The sequence below is a fragment of the Vulpes vulpes genome, unplaced genomic scaffold, assembly GCF_048418805.1.
Source record: "Vulpes vulpes isolate BD-2025 unplaced genomic scaffold, VulVul3 u000000720, whole genome shotgun sequence".
In the NCBI taxonomy this organism is placed as follows: Eukaryota; Metazoa; Chordata; class Mammalia; order Carnivora; family Canidae; genus Vulpes; species Vulpes vulpes.
In genome coordinates, this window is record NW_027325770.1 from 21,631 (window position 1) to 42,088 (window position 20,458).

At 37.9% G+C, this 20,458-nt stretch overlaps 1 protein-coding gene across 1 annotated transcript in view; it reads left to right on the forward strand.

Annotated features, from left to right (window-relative positions):
- LOC140597285 (midasin-like) overlaps window positions 1–20,458 on the forward strand; it is a gene marked incomplete at its 5' end in the record, with an annotated part of 59,697 nt that overhangs the window by 21,470 nt on the left and 17,769 nt on the right. Inside the window, 12 exons of the mRNA XM_072745323.1 lie at window positions 11–149; window positions 1,180–1,318; window positions 1,628–1,758; window positions 3,741–3,885; window positions 5,898–6,027; window positions 10,379–10,597; window positions 11,647–11,844; window positions 13,345–13,553; window positions 14,418–14,540; window positions 17,052–17,249; window positions 18,677–18,784; window positions 19,168–19,356. Of these exons, the coding sequence (XP_072601424.1) occupies window positions 11–149; window positions 1,180–1,318; window positions 1,628–1,758; window positions 3,741–3,885; window positions 5,898–6,027; window positions 10,379–10,597; window positions 11,647–11,844; window positions 13,345–13,553; window positions 14,418–14,540; window positions 17,052–17,249; window positions 18,677–18,784; window positions 19,168–19,356 (1,928 nt within the window). The remainder of the gene's footprint in view (window positions 1–10; window positions 150–1,179; window positions 1,319–1,627; window positions 1,759–3,740; window positions 3,886–5,897; window positions 6,028–10,378; window positions 10,598–11,646; window positions 11,845–13,344; window positions 13,554–14,417; window positions 14,541–17,051; window positions 17,250–18,676; window positions 18,785–19,167; window positions 19,357–20,458) is intronic.

Consider the following 20,458-nt stretch of genomic DNA (forward strand, 5'->3'; position numbering starts at 1 on the left):
CATTTTATAGGTAAATTGTCCACTCAGGTATCCACTTTGGAATCTACATTCCGACACATTGTGTGGACTGAAAGCATGCGGAGACTGGCGATGCTGGTGGGAAGGGCGCTGGAATTTGGTGAACCAGTGTTGCTGGTTGGAGACACTGGGTAAAGTTCTGTGCTTCTGTGATAGTAACTCATGATGGTTCAGTTCAGTTGCATAGGAGTACTTGAGTTATCTGTGAAGGATTATCAGGAATGCGATCTTTTTTTTTTCTTTTCCTTTTCTCCCTGTTTTTATTTTTGGGGAGAGCATGTAAGAGATATTGTTTATTTTCCTCTTCTTTCAGAAGAGGATAGAAAAGAATGATTTTGTACATTTTTATCAGTGCAGCTCTTTTTTCTTTGTAATTCTTTTATTTTTTATTTTATTAAAAAAAATTTTTTTTTTAAATTTATTTATGATAGTCACACACAGAGAGAGAGAGAGAGAGAGGCAGAGACACAGGCAGAGGGAGAAGCAGGCTCCATCCATGCACCGGGAGCCCGACGTGGGACTCGATTCCGGGTCTCCAGGATCGCGCCCTGGGCCAAAGGCAGGCGCCAAACTGCTGCGCCACCCAGGGATCCCTGTAATTCTTTTAAATAGTGACATTCATTTATATATCTTTTTTTTTTTTTTTTTTAATTTTTATTTATTCATGATAGTCACAGAGAGAGAGAGAGAGGCAGAGACACAGGCAGAGGGATAAGCAGGCTCCATGCACCGGGAGCCCGATGTGGGATTCGATCCCGGGTCTCCAGGATCGCGCCCTGGGCCAAAGGCAGGCGCCAAACCGCTGCGCCACCCAGGGATCCCACATTCATTTATATATCTATAGAGAACAGCAGATGAGCTACTCTCTCCTGAAAGTCTGTAAGGATTAGATTTCTTTCTCATCCTTTGGTGGTTTTGGTAGAAGTAGGAAAGGATAGAATTCAGGCAGTGTGTGCTTTTTTGGATAAGAAACACTATAGGGTGCTGATGTTTGGGGGAAGGATGTCCTAAGCCCAGGGTGCAGAGGTTCTGTGTTGGCCAACATCATCTGCTGCCACCGTGAGGCCCTCATCAGAGCTCCCCTCTTGCTGACTAGTGTGTTTGTGGGTGTATATTTGGAATTTTTGGTCCTTGTTAATCTGGTATGTATCTCTTTAACAGGTGTGGGAAAACTACTATCTGTCAGGTGTTTGCCAGCTTGTCAAATCAGAAACTATACTCTGTCAACTGCCACTTACACATGGAGACATCGGATTTCCTGGGGGGGCTACGGCCAGTGAGACAGATGTCAAAGGACAAGGTTTGTTCAATAGTGAATGATGATGTGTTCATTGATTTGAAGACTTACTCTTGGCTCTGTGCATGAGTCAGCTGTGGAATTTGTTCATGGTGAGGTTTTGATTCCAGGTTTGGTATATATCTTTAGGTTTTTCATTTTTCTACAAAGGGCTTTCATAGCATCCTGTTGTGCAGGTTTTATTCCTTGTTCTTAGACCCTTACTTTCTGCAGAATGAATACTTAACTCCAGTAGATACCAGCTAGCTACATGTGTATTTTCTTGTGGAGCCAACTGCTCTTTAGTTTCACACCTTCTTTTCCCAATTGTAGGAAGAAATTGATACATCAAGACTTTTTGAGTGGCATGATGGTCCTCTAGTTTTGGCCATGAAGGAAGATGGCTTTTTTCTCTTGGATGAGATCTCACTGGCTGATGACTCTGTCCTGGAAAGACTCAATAGGTATATGTATAAGAGGTTTGCCCTGTGTGTGATGTTTTCATTGGTCTGGTTATTTTTTAATTATTTAAGTAATGAAAAAATTTAAAGTTCCCTTGTAGTTAACATAAAGCATATTAGTTTCAGATTACAGTATAGTGATTCAACAATTCTATACATTAAGCAGTGCTCATCATGATATGTCTACTCTTAATCCACTTCATCTGTTTTATTCATCCTCCTACCTACCTCTCCTCTGGTAACTATCAGTTTTTTCTCTATAATTAAGAGTCTGTTTCTTGATTTGTCTCCTTTTTTTTCTATGTTCATTTGTTTTGTTTCTTAAATTCCACGTATGACTGAAATCATATGGTATTTGTCTTTCGTTGACTGACTTATTTCACTTAGCATTGTACAGTCTAGCTCTATCCATATTGTTGCAAATGTCAAGATTTCATTCCTTTTTATGGCTAAGTAATGTTCCACTGTGTGTGTGTGTGTGTGTGTGTGTGTGTGTGTGTGTGTGTGAGAGAGAGAGAGAGAGAGAGATTTTCTCTATCCATTCATCTATTGATGGATGTTTGGGCTGCTTCTATTATTTGACTGTTGTAAATAATGCAATAAACATATCCTTTTGAATCGGTGTTTTCATATTTTTTGGATAAATACTCAGTAGTGGAATTACTGGATCATACGGTACTTCTGTTTTTAATTTTTTGATACTTGTCTATACTGCTTACTGGTCTTGTTTTATAGTAAAGTTCTTCATAGATACATAGTAAATGTTTGAAAATGATGATGAGTTACTGTTTTTTTGTTTGTTTTTTGGCTTTAGCACGCAGGGTCCTTTAAGAGGCTTAGGTTTTCTGTTTTACTGTCAATAATCAAAAAGGTGGGACTGTGGAATGGCAGGGCTAAAACAAATGAGGCGAAGTTAAAACTCTTTATTAAGGCAAATAATGTCACTTTGTCTAAATTCTTCGAAGAATTAGAATTACAGATTATATATGGCTGTACGACCTCAAAATCTCAGACCAATATGAATTTTTTTGATATATACCTATTTTTCTTCTTTGAAGTTTAATTTACTTTTTTTTTTTTTTAAGATTTTATTTACTTATTCATGACACACACACACACACACACACACCACACAGAGAGGCAGAGACACAGGCAGAGGGAGAAGCAGGCTCCATGCAGGGAGCATGATGTGGGACTTGATTCGGGGTCTCCAGGATCACGCCCTGGGCTGGAGGCAGATGCGCAACCACTGAGCCACCTGGGCGTCCCTGAAGTTTAATTTACATACCATAAAATGTATCCATTTCAAATGTATAATTATATATGTTTTGGCAAATTTACTGATTTTTGCACCACAATCCAGTTTTACATTTTCACCATATCAGTAGTATCCCTTCTGCCTTTTCATAGTATATTTCTGATGCCACCTACTGCACCAGGCAATTACTAATTTACTTTCTGTAAAAAACGAAACATTTGTCTTTTCAGCACTTTGTGTATAAATGGCCTCTTCTCTTGCTTTGCATTTTTTTGATGTTCATCCATGTTAATAGCCTATGTTAATAGTTTGTTCTTTTTTTTTTTTTTTTTTTTTTAGTTCTTTTTTATTTCTGAGAGTATTCCATTGTATAGATATGCCATATTTTTTTTATTCATTCACTTGACAGTATTTGGGTTATTTCTACTCATGAATAATGCTGCCATGGATGTTTGATTACAAGACACACTCATTTTTAAACCAGATGTCTTAATGGGGCATAAGTGGGTAAAGGGATTTTTTTTTCTTTTTGATCAGAAATATTGTTCCATTACACAGGAATTGGGATAATGAGTCATTTTAAAATTTGTGCTAGGAAAGTGTTAACTAAAATAGCTCAGGAGAGGAGATAACTTCTTTCCTTTTTAAAAGAATTTGAAGGCCACAAAATAGGAAGGTTATGTAAGCCTTTTCTAATCTTATATTCTTCAATTTTTCTGTCTTTTAGTGTCCTTGAAGTGGAAAAGTCCCTGGTATTAGCTGAAAAGGGCAGTGTAGAGGACAAGGATAATGAGGTAGAGCTCTTGACTGCTGGGAAAAAATTCCGTATCTTAGCAACCATGAACCCTGGGGGCGACTTTGGAAAAAAAGAGGTAAAATTGTGTTCCTGAAGCATAATTTTTTTTTTCCAGTTTTTGACCTCAGCTCATTGGCAGCTGTAAATATAGCATGAAAAATGCATTTGGAATTTTATATTGGGAAAAAATTTAAAACCTAGAAAGATATTTTAGAATTATTACAAGTTTCAGAAGTTCTGACATAATTGTTTCCTTATTATCTCTGTGTGCGTAACTGAAATTTCATTGTTTCAGTCATTTTCCCCAGCTTTTTACATATGTTACTATAACAAATCCTCACAATAACTATGTGTGAGTTATTTTCTTACTTTCATGGATGAGAAAAGTTGAAACTAAAGTTTAATCTTAAATTGATTTTAGTTAAACACTTAAACACAAGTGTGGCTTTGAGTGTTTTAAAGTGACAAAAATGTTGCAGCCTGGAATCTCTTCTGGTTTTGCAGGTGGTGCGTATCTCTTCTCTCCAGACGTTATGTGGGCTACTCTCATATTATTTGTAAAGGAAAGGGTGGAGAACAGCATTCTGTACAGAGGGTGGGGTGGTGTTAGGATTCAGCCCAGATCCAATACCCTAAACACCATGTTGAAGCCTCTCAGTGGAGAAGTTTGCATTGTGTGTGGGATCCTGGTCTGTTAGGAAAATGTTGATGTGGTGACAGGCCAGGGATGATGAGAAAAAACAGGGTTTGATTGTGAATGAAAGTGATTAAAATTCTTGGCAACTTGATAGGTGCCCCTGAAATGTGAATATGATATTTGGGGCTTGATTTTCCCGTAGCATAATAAGAAAGATTATCAGTATGCTTTTTGAATGTTCTGAAGAGAAGAAATAATAGGAAGAAATACAGCATATCTTCAAACCTTACTTGGAAACTGGTTCTTTGGCAAATGGAAATAGCATAGAAAGATCTGATTTCAAGTTTGTGTGTGTTAGGATTAGTTTAAATTAGGATAGTTTGTTTTTTTTAGGTGAAAGTAGGCAATCTTTTTCTAAGGGAAAGTTCTTTTTTGTTTCTGTATGCCTAGCAGGCAGAGTGAGTTAGGATGCTGAAGACCAATGGCACTGCTTATATAGGATGGCAACAAGGAACACTCCCACATTCACTGGGTCTTCACTGAGCTGCACCTGAGTATAGGCATTGCTCCTAGTCCTGCTGCAGTAAGCCAGGTAGAATGATGGAGTTTATCAAGTCAAAGGAAAGCAATGATAAGCTAATAGTTCAATGGATATGTGGCATTGTAAACTCTTGTTTATAGGAGTTAATTGATGTAGGGAAAGGGAAAGAAGGGTTAGAGGAATCCATTTTGAGGGCAAAGGCCATAAAACTGGAAGGACTAACAATTCTTTGTTATACAAGACATAAAATATGTACTTCCTTAATAATTTCACTGTCCCCCTTTGAGCCACATAAAAGAAGTTTTCTCTTTCTACTTCAGACAGCTCTCCTCTGTGGGATAATAGCTTTTATTTTCTTTAAAGCATTAATTATATAACTGAAGGTAAAGGAAGAGCCTTTGTTTAGGGGAAAGTGTTCAGGTTTGGGGGTTACCCAGTGGGGCTGGAATTCAACTTGCAGCACTTATTCTATATGACCTTGAAGTTCTGTACTATGCATATAAACAAAGTGATGGGGGGCACCTGGGTGGCTCGGTGGTTGAGTATCTGCCTCTGGTTCAGGTGTGATCCCAGGGCCCTGGGATCGAGTCCTGCATCAGGCTCCCCACAGGGAATATGCTTCTTCCTTTGTCTGTGTCTCTTCCTCCCTGTGTCTCTCATGAATAAATAAATAAAATCTTAAAAAAGAAAGTGATGAGAATATTGTCTTGGAGGGTGTGGTGGAGATAGATGGCCTGTGGAAGGAGTCAGGATAAAAGGTCTTTAATAAATTGTACCTAGTAGTAGAGGTAATAAAAGAAGCATCTGGTATTTGTTTGTTAGACTCATCAGCTAATACTCCTTCAAAGGATTTGTTTTCTAGTTTTCCTCATAGGTATTACATTCACATTGAAATTTTTGTTTCTTGTAGCTGTCTCCTGCCTTAAGAAACCGGTTTACAGAAATATGGTGCCCACAAAGCACAAATCGTGAAGATTTAATTCAGATTATCAGACATAATCTTCGTCCAGGATTGTCTCTGGGCAGAATAGATCATAAAGGTGAGATCTTTTAGGTAGCAAATGTAATTCGCAAACTTCTGAAGCTAATAGAAATTAGAAATCATGCTTTAGAAAATAGGACTAGGTCTAAGATTTCATTTAATTAAAATCAGAAATAATACCAAAATTCTTTTTAAAAATCTATGTTAAAGCTTTATTTATTTTTAAAGATGTATGTTTAAGAGAAAGAGCAGGTGTGGTGGGGCTGGGGGGAGGGAGAGCGAGAAAGAAAATCCTAAGCAGACTCCCTGCTCAGTGCAGAGCCCAGTGCAGGACTTAGTCCCATGACCCTAAAATCATGACCCAAGCAGAAATCAGGAGTCTGATGCTCAATTGACTGAACCACCCAGGCATTCCTGTCATCAACTAATTTATTATAAACTTTATTTAAAAATTTCCTGGGTGGCTTGCTCTCTCTTCCCCCCCTCCCCCACTTGCTCGCTCTCTTCAAGAAAAAAAATAAATTTTCTTTTCATTATAAAAATTTTCAAACATAAGGAAATAGAAAATTAGTATTAAAAATGAAACTTCTGTATACCTAAAATCTAAATTTAGCAAATTTTAAGATGGGATGAGCACTGGGTATTATATGTTGGCAAATTGAATTTAAATAATAAAAAAAGATCCCTAGTAAGGATCAAAACATTTTTTATATGGTTCTTTTATTGAGCCTAGATTACTTTGATGTATTATTACATGCGTGTTTTTTTTTTATTGAGGTATAATCAATATGCAATATCCTGAGTTTCCAGGTGTACATGATTCATTATTTGTATCTATTGAGAAATGATCACAATAAATCTAACATTCATCATGATGTATATATATATTTATCTTAACATATTGAAGAACTAAATTTAGAATCCAGTTCTGGTTTCAAACCTTAATAGTTTTTTGGATCATTTCCTCTCTCTCTCTCTCTCTCTCTCTCTCTCTCTCTCTCTCTCTTTAAATCTCTCATTCTTTTTTTTTTTTTTTTTTTTTTTTAAATCTCTCATTCTTAAAGAAGATAAAAGGATATTTACTTCTTTGAGTTCTAAATTCACCTGGACTTAAAGAAATGAAGCTTCCTGGGCCTTGTACTTACAGTTTCTGATTCAGTCAGTCTGGAGTGGGGCTGGAGAATTTGCCTTTCTAATAATTTTTTAGGTGATACCAATAATTTTGGTCCAAGGCCCATACTCAGAAATTCTGACTTACCTTGGTTGTGTGCTGTTTGCAGTCCTGCACTTATTGTGAGAATTCTGGTAAAATGGTTTATGTTTTGGCTCTGTATTGGGGCCAGATCCCCCTAGGACTTAGTAGCCTCTGTATGTTTTATTGGGCTCTGTACTCTTCTTATAAGTTATTTGGATTGTGATAAGAATGGCAGAGAATGTAGCTGCCATTACACTGCCACATTTGCTCCATCACCAGTGGCCTTCATGCTTAACAGAGTGAACATTTCCTCTATAGGGCAGTTGCCGTTGGAGCTCCTAGGACTTGACTCTGAGCCTCACTGCTTTTACTTAGAGAGCCTGTTTACTCTAAGCTTTGTAGGCTATATGGCAGCAACTTCTTTGAGGGAAGCATTAGAGATCCTGAAGGAGCAAGGAGAATAAGGGAGAAGTGGCTTAATTTTTATCATCTAGAAATCGATCAGATTGGCATAGTATAAAAATGTTTTTTAAAAAAAGAAACTAAAGCTTTTATTTCCAGATTTTCTTTTAAAGATTGTAAGATTTAATGAATCTAATATATCAGCTGATTATGAATTCTAAATTGAATTCTGATCCTATTCAGAATACTTAAGATATATTTAGTGCATTGTCTTAATCAAAATAAATACTACTGAGTTCTAAGTTTCTCTAGGAATTTTTTGTGTTCTCGAATCTCTATAGTAATTTTATCTCTACATCTACAATATGAACAAAACAGAAAAGATTCTACGAAACTGATGTTTTTTTTTTTTATAATAACCTCTGAAAGGCATGTGGGCTTTTTTACATCTCCTACTCTTATGACCAGTACTTCTGAAGACATTATATTTTTGTTAAAATCATGTATTGTTTAGAATTATTTCTTTGAGTAGTATTTCTGAAAGTGGAAATAAATTCATGGCCTTCATTGGTTATGGCCAAATTGCTTTCCAGAAGGATGGTCCCATTCGTAGTGCTACCAGCAACTTAGTAAATGTGCCTTCTTGGCATAGTCCTTCCAACATGGAGTTTTCTTTGTTTGTAATATTATGAAATCCATTGTTTTATTCTTGTTACTTTAATGGATAGTCTAAAATTTCATTTTCTTTAATTATTAGTGATGAGCATTCTGCATGATTTACTTTTTAATACATACCAATCATTTTATTTTTATTTGTTTAAGTAATCTCTACATCCTATACTGGAGCTCAAATCCGAGACCCTGAGATCAAGAGTCACTCACATATTTTGCAGACTGAGCCAGCCATGCACCCCAATCATTTTACATACTAGTATTATTTATTACATTTAACACATAGATTCCTTTTTTGTTACCTTTTAATATTTGTTATAAAAAATACATGTATGAACCCAACCACCTTGCCTGATGGTTTTCTAACAGTCAAGGTCTAATTATCCTCTGACAGTGGCTAAAGTTGTCCATTAAGTCCTTGATTTACTTCAAACTTATTCCACTCTGAAATGTAGATCCAAGTACTCATGTTTGTTGGTTTGTTTTTCAAGTACTCATGTTTAATACCTAGTTGCTAAAACAGCATTTAGTTTCTTTCCTCATTGTGACTGGATTTTTTTCCCTTGAGCTGTCATTTTAAGTTCTTTTTTAGAGATTAATGGATTTTTTTTTGGTAATATTTTTCTTCTAAAGAAACTTTAGTTTTCTTCTAAGTGATTCACAGTGTAGCCTTAAAGCCTTTCGCTAAATGATCCAATTTTATTAATAGCAGTGCTGATTATTCCTTATAGTATTTTCTTTTTTTGTTTTTGTTTTTTTTTTTTGTTTGTTTGTTTGTTTTTGGGTTTTTTTTGTATTTTCTTTTTTTAAAAAACATTCTTTGAAAAAAAAATAAAAAACATTCTTTGGTATCATGCTTTTTAGATAAACGTTTAGTATTAACCTCAGGAGTTACATAAAGTGCTTTATTAAACTTAATTATTTCTAATGCATATTACTTTTTTTTTTTTTTTTTTTATTGATAAGCAACACAGAGAGGCAGAGAGAGACACAGGCAGAGGAGAAGCAGGCCCCATGCAGGGAGCCTGATGTGGGACTCGATCTCGGGACTCCAGGATCATGCCCTGGGCTGAAGGCAGACGCTCAACTGCTGAGCTACCCAGGCGTCCCCTAATCTGTATTACTTAAGAAGTATTTTGTTTCCAAATACTTTACAATATGAAATTGTGATAATTAGAATAAATCATGAAACAAAATTTAGGAAACAAAATTTGTGAATCCTCTAATTTGCTGAATTCTGATGGATGTATTAATTCAGTAAAACAAAGCTGAACTAAATGCCACTGAAGGGATGCCTGAATGGCACAGTCGTTTAAGCATCTGCGTTCAGCTCATGATCCCAGGGTCCTGGGATCAAATTCCACATGGGGCCCCCTGCTCAGTGGGGAGTCTGCTTCTCCCTCTGCCCCTCCCCCTGATCTTCCTCTTTCTGTCTCTCTCTCTTTCTCACACACACACAGACACGCTCTCTCTCTCTCTCTCTTGAATAAATAAATAAATCGTTTTAAAAAATGCCATTGCAAATATAGCATCTCCGTTCCAGTGAATCAGTTTAAAATAAAATAAAATTTATATATTTTCTAAAATCATTGTACCTTAACTTCAGAATTGTATTTGAACATGAACCAAATGAATACTTTTCTTTGAGTGGTTTTCAGGATTGCTTCTTAGGCTGTAATTCTTAAGATGTGATATACTATACATGAACCTCTTGGGACTGTAATAAAAACTATGGACTTCACACACACACACACACACACACACACACCTCCCCCCTTAGAAAAAGCAGTAATGTACTTTCATAAAAATTTGCATATAGGGATCCCTGGGTGGCGCAGCGGTTTGGCGCCTGCCTTCGGCCCAGGGCGCGATCCTGGAGACCCGGGATCAAATCCCACATCGGGCTCCCGGTGCATGGAGCCTGCTTCTCCCTCCGCCTGTGTCTCTGCCTCTCTCTCTCTCTGTGACTATCATAAATAAAATAAAATAAAATAAAAATTAAAAAAAAAAAAATTTGCATATAATCTTACGGAGCACAGACCTCTTGTAGGCTATCTCTGGGGCCTATATTACAAAACCCCATTAGGAGTGTTTGATGCAACTACTTCTAAGCAACTGCTTTTGCCTCTTTGTATTTTAGGGGCTGACATAGCTGAGGTGATGCTGGATTTCATTTATTGGCTGACCCATCAGGAATTTGGCCGAAGATGTGTGGTCAGTATCAGAGATATCCTGTCCTGGGTTAATTTCATGAACACAATGGAGGAGGAAGCTGCTTTGAAAAGGCCAGAGACCATCTCCACTGTGACGTCTTTTGTCCATGCTGCATGCCTGGTGTACATAGATGGAATAGGTTCAGGTATGTTGTCTGTTAAATGGTGTGGGGACAAAGGGATTAGGGTAGAGGAGAGTATGAAATGGAGCAAGCCAGATCTCTGACCTCTGACCCAGATATGTTAAAAAATTAGTCACTCTAATGTTTCCAAGACCAAGAATGGATTTTCTTTTCTTTCTGTTTTTGAGAGATTTTCAATATGAAAGATAGGCTGCAACTTCTCATTGCTTTTAGGCCAGGAACTTGGTAAACATGAAATGATGATTAGAGTAAAAAGAAGACTTGGAAATGCTCTTGCTCCTGAAGGACTGGATAATTCTTTCTCCCCCCCCCCCTTTTTTTTATATTTAAATTCAATTAAAATATATTATTAGTTTCAGAGGTAGAGGTCCGTGATTCATCAGTCATTTATAATATCAGGGCTTATTACATCACATGCCTTCCTTAATAGGACTGCATAATTCTTTTTTTTTTTTTTTAGATTTTATTTATTTGACAGAGTAAGGGAACAAGCACACAAGCAGGGGAAGCGGCAGTCAGAGGGAGAGGGAGAAGCATGCTCCCTGTTCCAGATGCAGGGCTTGATCCCAGGATCCTGGGTTCACGACCGGAGTTGAAGGCAAATGTAACTGGCTGAGCCACCCAGGCACCCAGGACTGGATATTCTTAACATGAATCGTCATTTATAGTTAATGGCCTGGATCTTTTAGTTTGTTTTTAAGTTTACCATAATTTCATAAAATTCAGTGTTTTTCTGTTTTTTCAGCAGTGAAGATTAGAGATTAAACCCAAAATGATCAGCAGTACCACATTAGTTACTCCTGCCTTCCAGGCTGATTCATCATGGAGTGCATGGGTGCTTTACTGAATAAGCTGCTGCTGATCTGTAAATTGAAGGGATAAGGGATCCAGACTTTTTGCCTTTGGATTGTTTACACTAGCAGTTGTATTTTGGGTGTACTTCTGCTTGGGCCTCATTTCTCCGTGAAAGTGCTCAAGAGCTCTTGATTAGTAGTTGGAAAGCATGGTGTCATGTCATGTCATGTTTGATGGACTGATCCATTATCTTTTAGGGGTAACTTCCTCAGGGTTTGGTACGGCTCTCTTGGCTCGCAAAGAATGTCTGAAATTCCTTATCAAGAAACTTTCCAAGATAGTGCGACTTACAGAGTGTCAGAAAAATGAATTGAAGATTTATGACAGACTCAAAGCCAAAGAATTTACTGGAATAGATAACCTTTGGGGAATTCATCCATTTTTTATACCAAGGGGTAAGAATAATTTTGAATAAATGAAGATTCTCTTCTTGTAGATCATAGGTACTTGACTTTTATTGTGACTTTTAGTGTATCATGTTCATGATTATTTCTAAACTGGTTATCTGAATTAGAATCTGACTTGGCATAACCAACCATAATTTCATGAATAATTAAAAATACATAACTGACATATAAAAAGTAGGAGAAAGTATAGTCTTTAGTCTATGAATAGATTGTCACGTTAAAAATTCATTTTTTATTTGATGCTTAAGACAAGAGCTTTCCTATAGTGATAATTCAGCCCATAATGTATCACCTATAGATGCTCATCAGTGCTTACCAAGATAGTTTAGTGAACTCTTGCGGGTGGGAATTGTGTCTCTTGTCTTGTCTCTGACACCTGAGATGTAGTCCAGCAGTCGTAGGCATTCAGAAAATGTCTTTTGATTGAGTAAATGGATATAAATGAATGAATGATAAATCGGAAACTCAGGTGGGTTTCAGTTCTAATCCTTGTTCTCATTCTTACTAGGTTGCTTCTACCAAATATTTAAATGAGATAGATTAGCTATCTTCTAAGGCACTAATAATTTGTTAGACTGTTACTTCTCTAGCAGGGTCATTTGTTTCTTGTTCCTTCTTCTCTCCGTACATTAATAATCGTTGAGTGTCTGAAATGCTGAGAGGAACACTGGCAGTTACTGGGGGTTCAGTAGTGAACGAAACCAGTCAGGTTCCTGGCCTAATGGAATATTGCCCTTTTCTCTTTCCCTCTTAAGTAGTGCTCTCCTTTCCTGATGGTGCATCCATGATCTTATTTCCCTATATCACCATCATAGTATTTGGTACTCTCATATAGGAGCTGTATGTTAGTGACCTGGGACTGGGGTGGTCCTTGTTTCTGCTTCCATAGCTGAGATCATGGATGTTTTCCTAGCCCTCCAAACTGTTATATGAGAAGTTTCTTCTAAGAGACACAATGACATAAATGTTAATCCGTATAAAACTATTATTAATCTGTAATTCAGCTAGGTTATGGGTTAAAGATACATCCTGAATTGTCCTCAAGACCTAAAAACCTTGGATAAAATTATTTATTTGGAACCATGTGGCCTATACACCTAGCTTACACTAGCTTAGACTTTTAGGAAAATACTTATTTGTAAAGGTAAATTGTACAATTACATATAGTAATTCCAGATGTAGGTTGTGAAAGGAAAAATGTGTGCTTGCAAGTAGACCTATGTAAGTACATATATGTGTAATTATAAGTGCAGGAGGGATCATAGTAGTAGGCACAATTGAAGAACGTTATGTTGCTGGCTATTTCTTTAAAGCATTTTATGGACCTAGAAGTGGGGAAACGTTGAAATAGGGCTGAGCATTTTCATTACAGATGGTACTTCACTGACTGAAAATCTACTGGTTAGATTCTTAAAGTCTTGAATGGATATGTATATGTGATTTGGTTGAGGTCCAACTTATATGTGGCTTTTCTTTTCTCTATTTAAGGACCTGTCCTTCACAGAAGTAATATTGCTGACTATGCCCTTAGTGCAGGCACCACAGCTATGAACACCCAGAGACTTTTAAGAGCTACAAAACTGAACAAACCTATTCTCCTGGAGGGCTCCCCTGGTGTGGGCAAGACAAGTTTGGTGGGAGCATTAGCCAAGGCTTCAGGCAACATCCTTGTTCGAATCAACTTGTCTGAACAGACGGTAAGCTTAGTCATCCTACAGCTGATGAGGATGGGTATATGGAGTAATGGATTTATCTGTTCATAGAGTTTCTTAATCAAAAATAGTTATGACCTTTTCAGTACTCCAAATATGTCTTAGTGATAAAAGACCACAGCAACATGAGCTTCTAAACTAAGTGTCCTTTTGGATACATGAATAACTGATATCTATAATATTGTGCTCTCTAGATGCTTTATTCTAATAGTCTTTTGAGAGGTAATTGCCCAATTCTGTATACTCTCCTTTATTTTTGTACTTTCTAGAAAAAATTAGTAGAAATAAAATGTCCATTTAACAGTCTTACGAAATTATGGGACAAGAGGTGACAAATGAAACTCTCTAGGAATGAGGTCTTGGAGAGGGCCTGGATGTTGTTACTGGTCTTTGTTTTTATTTTATTTATTTAAAGATTTTATTTATTTATTTATTCATGGGAGACACAGAGACAGAGGTAGCGACACAGGGAGAAGCAGGCTCCTCACAGGGAACCCTGGACCCGAGTTTACACCCTAAGCCAAAGGCAGATTCAATCACCGAGCCACCTAGGCGTCCCTATTTGTTTTGAGTTTTGTTTTTTATAAAGCTCACCAATTAATTTCCAAGTATAGCTACAGTTGAGAACTACTGATACAGAGCTCTAATCCAAATGATTGATAGAACGATTCTTCAGAGCATGTCTGGGCTCCTGGTAAAGAGTGCTAGGATTGGTTAGTTCTGTCTTGGGTATAAAAAGGAAAAGTGACATAAGGCCCAATAATTTATCAGTTTAGATTTATGGTCTTGAGATCTAGTTAATTTTTTTATGTAATGTTGGCTTTTCCTCCTTTCTACCCCCTCTCAAAGGACATCACAGACCTGTTTGGAGCAGATCTACCTGTTGAAGGTGGCAAGGGAGGAGAGTTTGCCTGGCGGGATGGCCCCTTGCTGGCAGCTCTGAAGGCAGGCCATTGGGTTGTGTTGGATGAGGTAAGAGGACTGTCTGTCGTGCCAAGCATGGGGTCACAATAGGAAGAGCAGTCATACTTTTCATATTGCTAGGCTGTATCTCATTGCTGTTTTGCTAGTAAAGATAAATTCTCTAATGAAGAAAAGTCCTCCATGGTTTCTTTTAAGAATAAGAAAAGTCACTTGTAATAAAGCACATATAGAAGCCCCTATATATACAAGCCACTACTCCTTTTGTAAGCCAGCTTCCAGAGAAAAACTGTCTCTTTACCAGTTTATACTGTGGTCTCTGGTGGGCTTGTTTGGTATTTTGTATGTATTTCATGAGTGTTAATACAAAGCAGTGTCAACCACCACATGTTTTATAAGTACAACAGAAAGACTGCAGGATGTTATTTTAAGAGGCATACAAAAAATGGTGAGAAAACAGTGTTACATGTGCATATTGGATAAGTTTTTGACTGGGGAGAACAGAACCCCTCATGATACCTGGGATAAATGCTGAATCTTAGTGACTAGCAGGCAGCTGGAGATAATGGAAAAGTGATGCACAAAAATAGAATTAAGGCTATGGGCAAAGGTGTTGGGTCACTTTGGGATATGCCTTGTTAATCCAGGAAAAAGCTGGGAAGTAGTTGTGGACTTAAGCGATTGGTGTGATCAAAATGCTATGGATGGAAATTTTGAGACTGGCCCCAGTGGGTCCTAAGATTCACATCCTTTGGGTCTGAGGTTGGAGGGTGGGCTGTGGGATTTCTTTTCAGCTGAGCTGCTTCCTACTTAGCATGGGGGAGATATTAAGGAGGAAGGAGGTGTGTCCCATTCCTTTTTTTGGAAAAAGATGCCTGATAGTATTCTTCAGCTAAGGTGAAAAAAAAAAAAGAGCCTGGTTTTAAAGTTTAAGGCTCAGACCATACTCTTACTGGGTGGAAATGCATCAAGGTACCCAAGACATTCTTGACTGCAGTCACATTTAAGAGTAGTTTTTAGAGTTTTATCTGTTTGAGAATATTCGGTGGAATTTGTGTTTTGTAGTGTTTATGTAAACATGACACTTGAAATTCTAATATAATGTAGTTCAGTTTTTTGCCCATTTGCATTTTATTGATTTTACATTTTCCTTATTGAATTTTTCCATATTCCTTCAAAACTATCACACTTCGCATCCCTGACCTCTGAACTTAGCATCTGAAGACCTCCATTAAATTCTTTTCATTTTTGGCGCAGAAACAACTTCTTCTCCTTCTCCTTCTCCTCCTCCTCCTCCTCCTCCTCCTCCTCCTTCTCCTCCTCCTCTTTCTCCTTCTCCTCCTCCTCTTTCTCCTTCTCCTCCTTCTCCTCCTTCTCCTCCTCCTCCTCCTTCTTTCCTCCTCCTCCTTCCTTCCTCCTTCCTCCTCCTCCTTCCTTTCTCCTTCCTTCTTCTTCCTCCTTCTTCCTCCTTCCTTCCTCCTTCCTTCTTCTTCTTCCTCCATAGGCAGAGGGAGAAGCAGGGCTCCATGCAGGGAGCCCGACATGGGACTCGATCCTGGGACTCCAGGATCACGCCCTGGGCTGAAGGCAGCGCTAAACCGCTGAGCCACCGGAGCTGCACAGAAACTTCTTATATTTGTTCTTGTTCACAAAAATGTTGGTGAAAGTTACCTGTGTCAGTCTCCTTTGTGTGGTTTATGTCATGGCTTTGAAGCCCATTTGGAGATTTCATTCAGTATTTGAGCTGGGAAAGATACTTAAGTATGTAAAGAGCAGTCTTTGTCTTTAAAGATCTCAAGAGTTGCAAAAGTGAGATCTCTGTACTGGTAAGTTGTTTTGGTAAGCTGGGATGTGCAAGGTAGGTCCATATAGGGGTGAATACAAAGGATACAGTTTAATTTTAGAGAAGATTTTAACTGCTTTTTTAAAAAAAATTCAGAGTATTTATTCAGTTTACTTAAAAGTTCTTGATAATTTATATACCCTAGATGTCTGACGTGCGTGTGTGTGTGAAATAATAGGATGAATAAACTTGGTTTAAGAAATAGAATGTGGGATGCCTGGGTGGTTCAGTGGTTGAGCACCTGCCCCTGGCTCAGGGCGTGATCCGCGGTCTCAGGATCGAGTCCCATGTCAGGCTCCTTGCCTGGAGCCTGCTTCTCCCTCTGCCTACTCTTTGCCTTTCTCTCTCTGTGTCTTTCATGAATAAATAAAATCTTAAAAAAAAAAAAAAAAAAGAAAGAAAGAAATAGAATGTTACCAGGGTTCCTAGGGTGGCTCAATTGGTTAAGCATCTGACTCTTGGTTTTGTCTTCCAAGGAATTGAGCCCCAAGGCAGGCCCTGTGCTCAGCAGGGGGTCTACTAGAGATTCTCTCTCTACCCCTCATACCTTCCTTCCTTCTTTCAAAAAAAAAAAAAATCTAAAAAAAATAGAATATTACTTATATTGTTTGAGCTTTCTCCTCTTGAAAACAATACTGTTCTACTTTTATGCATATTATTCTGCTTTTTGGTATAGTTATGCCATATTTATATGTAATATGTATATTTTCTTCAAATAGCTCAACCTGGCTTCTCAGTCTGTATTGGAAGGACTCAATGCTTGTTTTGACCACAGAGGAGAAATCTATGTTCCTGAGTTAGGAATGAGTTTTCAAGTACAGCATGAAAAGACGAAGATTTTCGGGTGTCAAAATCCTTTTAGACAAGGAGGTGGGAGGAAGGGCTTGCCAAGGTCTTTCCTTAACAGATTCACTCAGGTAAGATTTGCTGTTGCCATGGAGACTACAGGTGTAGTGTCGAGGGTGATAAGACTGCTGGCACAAAGCTATTAGGATACTCACTATAAGAATGAGAGAGCATCAGTTTAATGATCTGTTTCTCAGTTCTGTGTCTTTATGTAATGAATATTGATGTGACTGATTTCATCATCACTCCTCTCCTGGTATGAGTCCCTTTGTCTTTAGTTAGGAGGATCTGGTGTGTTATCAGTTAGCAGAGAGTAAGGTAACCATTCCTCCAGGAAATCCCATTACTGTGCTCAAAATAAAGGCCAGTATTCAGCCTTTCCAGGTGTCTAAGTGATCTATTAAAATACTGAATTTTTTTTTTTATGATGAAAATAATGCATTTCAGTTAAAGTGAGAAAGAGGGATGCCTGCGTGGCTCAGCGGTTGAGTGTCTGCCCTCGGCCCGGAGTGTGATCCTGGGGTCCGTGGATTTGAGTCCCACCTCGGGCTACCTACAGGGAGCCTGCTCCTCCCTCTGCCTGTGTCTCTGCCTCTCTCTCTCTCTCTGTCTCTCATGAATAAATAAATACAATCTAAAAAAAAAATAAAAATAAAGTGAGAAAGAACAGAAAACTACCAGGAAGAATAAAAAAAGTCCAGTATTCTCCATACCAGAGTCAATTATTATTAACATTCGATGTCTTTCTTCCTGCCTATATTCTCATTTGCAGAAATGTGGGGGTGGGGGTGGGGGGGAGAATGTGTGTGTGTACATATGCTTACTTGTTTTAACATTTATTTGCCAAAGTTTGACTAGGCTCCAGTTTTAGAAATGGCTCTAGATGTTAGCTTTCTTTAATGTCCCTTTCCATTGACAGTTAATAATTTGCTGAATATCTTTTCAGAATAATTTATTATGAAGAATTTCAAACATTTAAACTTTTCAACTGAAAAGTTGAAAATTTTAAAAAAAATATTTATTTATTCATGAGAGACCCAAAGAGAGAGGCAGAGACAGGCAGAAGGAGAAACAGGCTCCATGCAGGGAGCCTGACGTCGGACTCGATCCCAGGTCTCCAGGATCATGCCCTGGGCTGAAGGCAGCGCTAAACCATTGAGCCACCTGGGCTGCCCAAAAAAGTTGAAATTTTAAAGTTAATGATCCTATGCCCTTAAAAAATTCACTAGCATGGAGCTAACAACAAAACCTCTGTTGCCTGCATTTCATTTATCTTTAGGATTCTGTATCCTAAAAATGCAAGGAAAGATTTCTTTTCTTTTCTTTCTTTTTTTTTTTTTTTGGAAAGATTTCTTTAACTCAATTTTTATATATATCTAAACTGAGGTATCGTTACTTTGGTGTTAAATAACAGTTTTACTTTACAAGTGGTAGTCCTTCTTGGTGTTCAGTGAAGAGAAGCAATAGCATTTCTTCGTGTTCTTTTTCGATTCGATAGGTCTTTGTGGATCCCCTTACAGTAATTGACATAGAGTTCATTGCTAGTACTCTGTTTCCAGCCATTGACAAAAATATTGTTAAGAAGATGGTTGCTTTCAATAACCAAGTAAGTACCTACTTGTATTGTTTTTTATTTTCATGCTGTGATAGAACCATAAGTCTTTTTTAGAACCATAATTTTTTCAATGTGGGATACCATCAAATTTACCAGTCTCTCTAAAATAAACCGCATTGAATAATACACATTTTTAGTGGAAGAAACCACTTATTTGAGGATTATAGTAATTCAGATCTATTATGTGTATGGATGTTAATGCTTACAAGAGTATCCTAATTTAGACATCTGGGTTGGGAGAAAGAGACATTTGTATCAAACCTGCTAATTTCTGTTTCCCGATTATGTATGCATTTGTAGTACAGTGAAAGTACTTAATGCAGTGCCCACCAATGGGACATGTTTCCCAGTAATGAATGGCATTTTCTTTTTAGATTGATCATGAAGTGACTGTTGAAAAGAAATGGGGGCAAAAAGGAGGACCCTGGGAATTCAACCTTCGGGACCTTTTCCGCTGGTGTCAGTTGATGCTAGTTGACCAGTCTCCTGGGTGTTATGATCCTGGTCAACATGTGTTTTTGGTCTATGGTGAGAGAATGAGAACCAAGGAAGACAAAGAAAAGGTAAGTTTCACTCTTGTTCCTTGTGTTTTTTTCCATCTGAAAGTTGATTTCTTCCTAAGGGAGAGAAAGGGCATACTCACTAATAATACTAACCTCAGGAAAGCTGCTTAGAATTTAGAAGTTAAAGAGACTAAATGTTCACCTATCTCAAGGTCTCAAAGTGCAGAGTAGTTTGCTTTGGAATACGCAATTTGTTGATCTCTCTGAACCCTCTTATTGCAAACCTTCTTAAAACTATGGCCTCCCAGGGGATCCCTGGGTGGTGGCTCAGTGGTTTGGCGCTTGCCTTTGGCCCAGGGCGCGATCCTGGAGTCCCGGGATCGAGTCCCACGTCGGGCTCCTGGCATGGAGCCTGCTTCTCCTTCCTCCTGTGTCTCTGTCCCACCCCCCCCTCAGTCTATCATAAACAAACAAACAAACAAATAAATAAATAAATCTTAAAAAAAAACCAACAACTATGGCCTCCCAGTAATAAAGAACTAGGTCTTCATCATCTTTCAAGGCACAAAGGGGAGAAACAGGAGGAGACAGGTGATAATCAGTAGAGGAGGAGGGTTTTCTGTTTTTAAATAAACTTTTGAGCTACAAAACCTTTTATCTAGAAAATATAAGTAGGTATTGTAGGAGAATATTCTGTATCTGAATGGAAATAATATCTCCTTTGTAAATAGAAAATGACACTAGAATTTCTAGCCAACATTAGAACAACTAATCAGCTGTTCATTTTGCTTTGTGGTATTTAAAGTCCAGTCTCACAGAATATTCACAGTAGCTGCAGGCAAGAGGCACTATCGTGACCTCTTACCAATGAGGATCCAGTGCCTAGAGTCATGGGGTATCACCTATAGTAAGTGGTAGAGCCAGCACTCTAGCCCCGAACTTTCCTTCCATCTCACAATTGTAGCCAATTGTTAACTCATTTATTATGTACAAGTGGCTTTTGGTCATTATATTAGAATAAAGTATTCACCTAGTTTTTAGAAAATATAATTTTATTACTTATAATTCATATACCATCACCTAGAACTTTATTTTCTTTGTCCACTTACTAATTCATTGTGGCAAGACCCTGGCCAGTTAATTGGGTAATTGATGTTAGATG